Source organism: Etheostoma spectabile, chromosome 23, assembly GCF_008692095.1.
Source record: "Etheostoma spectabile isolate EspeVRDwgs_2016 chromosome 23, UIUC_Espe_1.0, whole genome shotgun sequence".
In the NCBI taxonomy this organism is placed as follows: domain Eukaryota; kingdom Metazoa; phylum Chordata; class Actinopteri; order Perciformes; family Percidae; genus Etheostoma; species Etheostoma spectabile.
In genome coordinates, this window is record NC_045755.1 from 3,246,809 (window position 1) to 3,257,087 (window position 10,279).

Sequence of the window (10,279 nt, forward strand, 5' to 3'; positions counted from 1 at the left end):
GGAAACACACTTTCACCAGCTTTATTCACATGTGTTTTTTTACCAAACTACAAATAATTTGATTGACAAGTGGATGGAAACTTAACTTCTGTCTTGTTTATTACATGTTCCTGAAAAGTAAACTATTTGAAGGGTTTTACTTGATGGCAGAACCATAAGCTATGTTATATGTAAACCTTTTGTTTTACAGAACTACAGTGCCTTGCGAAAGTATTCGGCCCCCTTGAACTTTTCAACCTTTTGACACATTTCAGGCTTCAAACATAAAGATATAAAAAATATTTTTTTGTGAAGAATCATCAACAAGTGGGACACAATTGTGAAGTGGAACAAAATCTATTGGATTTGTAAACTTTTTTAGCAAATAAAAACTGAAAAGTGGTGCGTGCAAAATTATTCGGCCCCTTTACTTTCAGTGCAGCAAACTCACTCCAGATTTCAGCGAGGATCTCTGAATGAGCCAATGTTGTCCTAAATGACTGATGGGATAATAAATCCACCTTGTGGTGATCAAGTCTCTGTATAAAGCCCCTGCTCTGTGATAGTCTCAGGTTCTGTTGAAAGCGCAGAGAGCATCATGAAGACCAAGGAACACACCGGCAGTCCGTAATACTGTTGTGGAGAAGTTTAAGCCGGATTTGGATACAAAAGATTTCCCAAGCTTTAAACATCCCAAGGAGCACTGTGCAAGCGATCATTTTGAAATGGAAGGAGTATCCGACCACGTGCAAATCTACCAAGACCTGCCGTCCCTGTAACTTTCAGCTCAGACAGAGAAGACTGATCAGAGATGCAGCCAAGAGGCCCATGACACTCTGGATGAACTGCAGAGAACTACAGCTGAGTGGAGAGTCTGTCATGGGACAACAATCAGTCGTACACTGCACAAATCTGGCCTTCATGGAAAATGGCAAGAAGAAAGCCATTTCTCAAAGATATCCATAAAAAGGTCTCGTCTAAAGTTTGCCACAAGCCACCTGGGACACACCAAACATGTGGAAGAAGGTGCTCTGGTCAGATGAACCCAAATCGAACTTTTTGGCCACAATGCAAAACGATATGTTTCGTAAAAGCAACACAGCTCATCACCCAACACACCATCCCCACTGTCAAACAGGGTGTGGCAGCATCATGGTTTGGCCTGCTTTTCTTCAGCAGGGACAGGGAAGATGTTCAAATTGAGGGGAAGATGGATGCAGCCAATACAGAACCATTCTGGATGAAAACCTGTTGGAGTCTGCAAAAGACCTGAAACTGGGACGAGATTTATCTTCCAACAAGACAATGACCCAAACATACAGCAAAATCTACAAAGGAATGGTTCACAAAAAACGTCTCCAGGTGTTAGAATGGCCAAGTCAAAGTCCAACCTGAATCCAATCAGAATCTGTGGAAAGAACTGAACACGCTGTTCACAAACGCTCTCCATCCAACCTCACTGAGCTCCAGCTGTTTTGCAAGGAAGAATGGGCAAGAATTTCAGTCTCTCGATGTGCAAAACTGATAGAGCACTACCCCAAGCGCTTGCAGCTGTAATCGCAGCAAAAGGTGGCTCTACAAAGTATTAACGCAAGGGGGCCCAATCATTTTGCACGCACCACTTTTCAGTTTTTTATTTGCTAAAAAAGTTTAAAATATCCAATAGATTTTGTTCCACTTCACAGTTGTGTCCCACTTGTTGGTGATTCTTGACAAAAAATAAAAATTGTATATCTTTATGTTTGAAGCCTGAATGTGTCAAAAGGTTGAAAAGTTAAAGGGGGCCGAATACTTTCGCAAGGCACTGTATAGATCTAACATACTCCATGCGAAGCTGCCTGAACAAAATGTGTTTTAATGGAGTTAATTCAATGGATAATGTAATTGATTGACATTACCAGCAATCTGATGAACACTAACGTTGGAGAAATAACAACCTGCACACAGGAATGGCAGACAAAATGCATTTTGTAATATTGAAAACTTTAGGCAGAGTTAAGGTTACAACCAGATTGAGTTTAATTCACATGCTATCAGAAACATTTGCCATTTTGTCAGTGTGCTTAAGACAGTGTTCCATCTTTTCCCTTCTTCTACCCCTTATCCCTTGACTCATTCTCACTCATTGCTCTTCTTTTTATAGGTGTATGGTACAACATACTGAGTGGAATGGGAAAATTCTCAGTCATTATAAATGTAAGTATTAATGCAATGTCCCGCTTTCTACTATCTGCTCATTGAATTAGTAATGAAGGCAGATAAATGCCAAATAAATCCATGTATGTGCTCTACATAATGTGACCGTTAACATCCCACAGAAAGCACTTTAACACTTTGATAAGTCAGCACTAACTCAATTTTGACACTCACAGAGGTGACTGTAAGTTTCTAGCTGCCTGTCTAGTGCGTTTTAAAAGCGTGCATGCGTAAAGTATATGTGTATTGCATATAATATATATATATATATATATATAGACAATGATAGTAGTTTAAAACAACATTGCGTAACATTGGTGTTTTGTTTGCGATTTGGCGCCCCTACAGTTTCAGAGTGACATTCACTTATACACCGCTGTGGTGAATATGTTGTACTACTACTTACGATCAAAAACTAGCGAGTTGACAACTTTACTAACACAGCCCGACATCAAGCAAGTGCAACAACACAAGACATAACAGGCCAGCTAATTTTACTTACTAGTCCAGCAGTAGTCTTGCATGCCAGACCTATGTCCACAGTGCTGCGGAGTAAAGTCTGGCCCCCCCAAACATACACACCTGGATAGGGGACAAAAACTTTGAGTTGTTTTGGACCAATTAAACCAATTACAATCATCTTGGGTGGTTAGAGTAGAGGCTGTGAGCCTGGCTCTTCAAAATTGTCTTGGGAAGCAACTTGTTTGCACCAGCCCAAAAGAAAATTCCACAATATTAAATTAACTGTTAACACAATACAGGAACTAGCGGTACAGTAACAGAGCTATAAAAATTAGCTGATACATGTTTAAACCTTATTTGGTCTTACCAGTGTCTCGCTGTGTATTTTGTCCAAAGCGAATTCCCACCAATCGGTCCTAAAACGTCCTAGTTAAAGAGTAAATACCGTAAACATAGTCTTTGTAAATCTTTACAATCATTCCCCGAGCAGGCCTGCCTTGTTACACAATCCAAACCTTTCCCCGAAACCCACAGAGTTTTGCAAGGTGAGGGACATCTGGCGGGAGATCCGCCAAAGACGGATGTTCCAGCGATTATTCGGTAAATTAATTTTTGTCGGTCCAGACTAGTCCAACAGCAAGCTGACCAGCTCACCATCTGTCTTGCAACCTTTTATTTTGCGAAGCTCTCGCCAACATCTAAAGCCCATTTGAGATTTACTCTTGTCTGCTGGGCTCTTGCTTGGTCATTCTCTCCTTTTCTCCTCTTGCCTCTGGCGTGATGTTCGTGGAGGCTCCAATTCTGGCACAACAATGCCGCTGCTCTCTGCCAGAGGCACCATTCTTGCCTATAACAAGTCAGAGTAGCATCAACAGGGCTTTAAAGCTAGTATTTTAAGTTAAAATAGTTACGCAATGTTTCTTTAATATTAAGTAGAAAGCCGACCTTTGTGGACCTTATGAAATCCCAGAATCATGTCTGAAACACCTAAACCTGCTGATCTGCGGAGGTCAAGGTGTGTGTGTGTGTGTGTGTGTGTGTGTGTGTGTGTGTGTGTGTGTGTGTGTGTGTGTGTGTGTGTGTGTGTGCGTGTGCGTGTGTGTGTGCGCGCGCGTGTGTTATGCCTGGGTTTTTTCCTTGGCGACCGGAACAAATCCTGTTCCGTTTACTTTTAATACTGAGGAGATATGTGGAGGATTCAGAAAAACAAGCCACAGGAGTTTTTATTTGTTCTAGAGCCATGGAGCATTGGATACATATACATACACTTAAGCTGGCCCAGGAGCTTCAGGGCAATGGAAAACTGGGAGCAGAATTCCCCTTTTGTGCATGTTATCTTGTACCAGTTCTACAAACTTTGTTTAATATTACAAAATGAATACAATACTCAAATAAAATAAATATAAATAAAACAAAGAGGTGAAAGCCTAGATTTAATCAATTTTACAGGCTCAAACTTCTTGCCTCATGGGGATTTTTCTTTTTTTAAATGAATGCTCATGACAAATGTTTCACTCTCACTCTGTCTGTCTCTTTCTCTGTGGAGGCCTTTGTGATCTCCTTCACATCAGACTTCATCCCCCGGCTCGTCTACCAGTACACATTCAGTCAGACCGGCACCATGCACGGCTTCATTGACCACACGCTCTCCTACTTCAACGTGTCCAATTTCCAACCTGGCACGGCACCGCTGAACTCACAGCAAGGAAACATCACCATCTGCCGGTAAAAACATACACGCACAAAAAACACGCATGCACCCACTTACAGATATTGGAAGCAATACTTACTTTCCTTTGTGACAGGCATTACATACAAATAACAAATGAATATTGTTATCATTTCATTCAGCATTCATCATAAAAAGCCACATGTTCAATCAAAGTAGATAGGTATTCATTTTTTTTTTTTACTTCCAGTTGAGTATTTTGTGCAGTCAAGAAAATAGTCAAGTCAATTTATCTATTTTTACATCAGAGGAGTTTATTTTTGGAGATTTTATGTAATGGATTAAACAATACCCTGTTTTGTCATCCAGTAGCTTATTATAAATACCCCCCTTCAGTCTCTGTATCAAGAACAAATAGCAACTGTTATCATACTTATCTGAGAAATTAGAATCTGTTTCTTCTTTGGTTCAGCTCCAAATGTTTTAGTCTTTCCTTTCAAATCTTTAATCATATAGAGAGACCTCTTGGTAACCCCCTGAATAACATTTGCACTTTCTTGCTTTCACACTGGACGCAATATGGAACAATCAAATCCCTTTTACTGTTCACCATTTGCTGTCAAACTCTGAAAGCTTTTGCGCTGCAACCCCATACTTTTTTCTTTCTCAAGTAAAAAACCTTTAAAGCGACCCCTTGCGAGCTGTTCTAGCTGTTCTTAACATAGCTGGTAACCTACATTCTGAGATGTAGTCCCATTTAGAGCGCTGGTTATGCGGCTATGTTAACAATGAACAGTTTATATCTGGATGTGGGTGATCCAAACCAAAGGCGCTTTGAAAAACAGACACAACACAAAGACAGATTATCTGATCTGATCCTGGATAGCTAAACAGTGGATGCCCAAATTCAAATAATTTTGCCAGATTATTCCAGATTCAACTTTTTTAACAACTGGGCCTTAGAGATTCTGTTTTTGTAATAGCAGAGTAAGTCATAAAGCAGCCAAGGCTGCACCATTCAAGGTTCAAGGTTATTTGTCACGTGTACAACAGAACTACGTAGTTGTTGGCATTGAAAATCTTTTAATTAAAGGCATAGCCGGCTTTGTATCTTGACATGCTCAATTATAGTCAGTGTAGTGGAAATTGAGATACCAGCATTTAAAGGTGTTATAATAGGTATCTGCATAGAGCAAGTCTTAGATTCATTGATATGTAAATACAGTAGTGCTGATGCATTTTAGGAGGGATAATTCATATTGCTAATTGCTTGAGCAAGGGCATTTGAAGGACATTTGAATAAAATGATGAGAAGAAAGTATTTGCCCCATGCTTATTCTTTTAAGGCCCAACATTTAAACACTTTATTGCAACAGTTAATTCTATTCTGGATGACCAAACGCCTTTCCTGTTTCATAAATAAACTGCAGAGGTTTGAGATGGGTTAGAGTTGATGATTTTTTAGATTTAAAAATACAGTGCACTATTGTATCTTCTTTGCATTCTCAGTCATGCCAGTGGCAAGCTTCTCTTTCATAATATCAGTATAATGCGCTGTAGAAGAAAAGGTCATGGATGCCGGCGCCCACAGACAGGTCAGCTCGCTGTTACATAAGACAGCAAATCATTACAATGCAAGAATACAGCCTTTGTGCCAATATAGTGTGGTACGTCACACCAAAACACGATGGGATACTGGACGCCCTTGAGTGCTTATAGGCATGAAATTGGCTTGAGGATGTTCTAAGAAGGGTGTGTCTGTCTGCAGTGTGTGTAGCGCTGCACAGTGTATGTATCCAGGCAGTGTATTAGCTGCATAAGGCAGATGATTCATCTAAGCATGTAAATTGAAGTATGTCAGATTCTCCAGATAGTTCATTTATTTCTATGTATGTCTTCGTGCTGGCGACAGCCGTGGCCGGAGGCATCATGCCTTCTGGTTGTCTGTCTGTCCGTCCGTCCCATTCTTGTGAACGTGAGATCTCAGAAACGCCTTGGAGGAATCTTTACATGTACGTGACCTCACAAAATGTATTCGGGCCATATCTCAAGAATTCCTAAGCTTTAAAATTTCATACAAACGTCCAATTGGATAAAATGATTAAGTGATGACATTTTATATCAGAAAAAGTCAACGGTCAACTTAAAATGACATCATCTGAAGTGAAGTGTGCGCATGCGCTGAAAAGTGCAAGCTGCCTGTTGCAGGGCTCCGTCTCTGTCTTCTTACTACTGGTGCTACTGTGATACAGAGTTTCCCTTCGGGGATCAATAAAGTATTTCTGAATCTGAATCTGAATGTTCTGAGAAAACTTAGAAACAGAAAGGGAGACATTTTGAACTTAATCTTGAAACTGTGATAATGTATGGATCTTTTGTGCTTCTTTGCTGAAGATGTGTGTAAAGCATCCATGTTTCACCAACAAATACATTCAATACCTCTTTTTATTAAACTGCTTCTTTATTAAAGTCTTGACTACATATATTATGAGTGTGGACAGACATGGATATAAACTGCAACTGCAAGGCGGTAATTCTTGTTCTTTCTTACTTTCTAACCCAGTTCATTTTGGAACTCAAGTTGTATGGATAAATATATACAAAAAGGAAGAATTAGAGGTAAATAATTAATAAATGGATAAATTAACAAGGAATTTTAGAGATGAGAGATACTATTATTGAACAGAAGATAATATGTGGAGCTAACATAGGAAACAAAGGAATGAGGGGGAGAGGTACTGTAGTTGGATGGATGGATAAATAGATGGGTTGTGTGACAGAAGCCTACCACTACGGTATTAAATCTTTAATTAAGTTTAAAAACAGCAGTGTGAGGAAGTTGAAGCCAGTTTCTGCGTCAGTGATCAGAGCAACACTGTACAAATCTGCACACGTTTTCTCTCCCAGTGCTAGATGAGCGCAAAATAAAAATGTGGTTTAAACTGAATGTGGAGTGGGGGGGTCTGGAGCAACTACGGCCAAAATTAGTTTTACACATCATTTATTTCTTCAAAAAAATTAAGATGTCGCAGATGAAGTAGCAAAAAGTAACGAGACCCAGCAGTTATATGATTTAAATGAAAATGCAGATACATGATATACATTATGCAAATTAAAATCTACGACGCATCTCCACTTTCCCACTGTACAAAAATGAAGCCAAAATACAACGGATCCACTAACAGATCATCGTTGCTAGTAAAAATGAGGAGAGAAACAGGTTAACACTCACTTTCTAGAATGTAGCACTGAGCCCCAACATAACTCATAGTTCAGTGACAGTGCGATCAGTAGTGTGCCATACAGTGTTCATGACTAATGCTGTGGGTTTATCTATATCCAGCTGTGTAACTTATAGTCAGAAATGGGTCTTTTCCAACCAAACCAAGCTGTGTTTTTGTTTGGCTGCACATAAGCACCAGAATTCTAAATGTACAGCAGCTGGTTACTGTAGTGATACCTCCTGACTAGGAAGAACAATTTAAGGGATTTTTCTAAATTTACCTTAACTTGACCTTTATCTGTCAAACACCAATCTGAAATGTGTTGGATGGGGGTTTGGACTTTTTTGGAAATGTTTTTCTCTTGTTCCTCTGTGTACCCAGCCAGGGGGAAGTAATAAACGGAAGAGGGATGGAAGTGGTTTTGGATCAAAGTAAGCCAGATTCCAGATCTGTTGTCACCGTTCTCTGCTCTCAACAGTTCTGTGGAAAGAGAGACGCAGAGAGATAGAGACGAGAAAGACAAAACACAGAGAGAGTCTTAAAAAGATCACAGAAAAGTGAAAGCTTAATGCATGGACATGAAAGGCACATGTTCTTGCAACAGATAGGAAGATATTATTGTTTTAGGTCATTGATTTGAACCTTAGTGTTACCTGACACCATGACTGTTCTGTGATAAGTGTTACAAACACACACACACGCAACCACGCATGCAATAACACACACACACACACACACACACACACACACACACAATATCACACACACACACAAACGTCGTCTTTTAGATACTACACTAACTATAATCAAGGATATAACGTATAGATACTCCCTAAAACCAACGGTAGACTTTATCAAAGCACAGACACACCACACACACATACACACACCACCCAAAACCACACACACACACACACACACACACACACACACACACACACACACAGAGGAAGCGAGAAAGAGGGAGAACAAGTCTTTGATAATAATATTTTATATTTGATTCCCCCCAAGTTAAGTTAAATTGACTGGAGCACGACAGGAGGGGAGGTCTTGTCTTGCAGTTTAGTTCACCTTAAAAGTTGAGCCAGAACAAAATACTGTAAAATATTGGCAAGAGAAAGACGAATAGATGAAAGAAAAAAATAGAGGGAGAGAAGAGATGACTCTCACAGGGCAACATTCCTCACTCATGACTGTATAAGGATAAGGAATCAGACACCATAAGACCCTGCTGACACACACTCAATGCACACACACAATTCGTCCGCACTCTCTATTATTTCTATACTGCTAGTTAAGTACTTAGAGATGCAATCAGGACTTTTCATCTATTCCGCCTTCAGAAGAATTTTGTCATGACTGTGTGTGTGTGTTTGTGTGTGTGTGTGTGTGTGTGTGTGTTTGGGTGTGTAGTGGGTGGGTGGGTGTGCGCGTGCGATGTCTAAACTTAAAACTTGGATCTGATCCATCACATTATTCTAACATGTTAAACTGATGTATTTTACGGTCGATTTGGAGTGTTATCGGTGTTTCATGCATTCCCAGTTCTTATTCTTTTTCTTTTACTTTCATTAACCTAAGAGATTTCAAATTCATTTGTAGGGTTAGGTGTATAAATGTAACCTGAAATTATAATTGTCATTTTATTAACCACACAGTCTTTGTTTTTTCCCTTTTTCACAGCAAGTGTTTTGACTTTACAGGTGTCACTAATAACATTAATGATGGTTCTTTTCTGTTCAAGTGTCCCAGTAAAGGTCTTTGCACCAAAATGTTTGAACAAAACTAAATGTTGGGTTGAGTGTAATAAAACTTTTAATTATTATACAACAACAAGCCTGGGACCTAATCACCAATATAAAGTTTAGAAATCAATGCTAGAAGCAGCTCTCTATGTGTCGTTTAAAAGCTCTGAGCAAAGCTCTGCAGCGTCTAAGATGTTTTCCCATCAAGACTTAAAGCTCATGAACACACTGAAGTCGGAAGAACAACCTCCCAACATGGGAATTTGGACCATCTAAGGAGCATGTGAATGCACTATTTTTTTTGGCAGTGAGCGGGGACTTCCTGAAGTTTTTGATTGTTGCCTGGCAACCTCACGGTGACAACAGAACTCCAGGAAGTCCCTGCTCGCGGGGCCAAGAAATAGTCTGACACATGACCCCCTATAAAACCAGATAATTTGTGTGGCATTGCAGTGGGCTCATGAGGATAAGAATACATGTGGAAAATGGTGGCAAAATAAGAGCATGAGCCTTCTAGTCCTCCACTGCTTAAATTTAAAATATCTTCTTGCACGATGTTTCAAATTTGTTTGGCTGTGGTAGCGAGGTCTCATTAAAAGTTTCTATTTACAATGGAAGACATATAAAACAAACAAAAAAATCATAATTTTAAGTCAACAATTACAATATTATGCACTACATAGTTTTGTAAATGTGTTTTTGTAGAGGGAATGTTTCTTAGCACAGTTTGCTTTTGAGGTAGTCTGACTTCCGACGTCCTACTTCCATGTTCCCAGACACCTTGCTGGGGTCAATAGGCCTGTCTCATTCCACATACCTCCGTCAGTACACTGCTAATGTGCACCGACCGCTTACTGCCGTAGTGCCCACTTTCGATTGTTAATATTTTCCTAAAAGGAACACTTATGTTAAAACACTTACTCGAGATTCAGCAACTGTAGGGCCTATTTCTCGCTTAAAATGTTTTCAGAAACACGTTTCGGTGAACTATTTTCCTAAAATTT

General features: G+C 39.6%; 1 protein-coding gene across 5 annotated transcripts in view; it reads left to right on the forward strand.

Annotated features, from left to right (window-relative positions):
* Nucleotides 1-10,279, forward strand: part of ano2b (anoctamin 2b) — a 106,172-nt gene that overhangs the window by 76,752 nt on the left and 19,141 nt on the right. For all 5 annotated transcript variants that reach the window (XM_032505736.1, XM_032505735.1, XM_032505734.1 and 2 more), the window contains 2 exons: nt 2,123-2,175; nt 4,184-4,362. In XM_032505736.1, the coding sequence (XP_032361627.1) occupies nt 2,123-2,175; nt 4,184-4,362 (232 nt within the window). The remainder of the gene's footprint in view (nt 1-2,122; nt 2,176-4,183; nt 4,363-10,279) is intronic.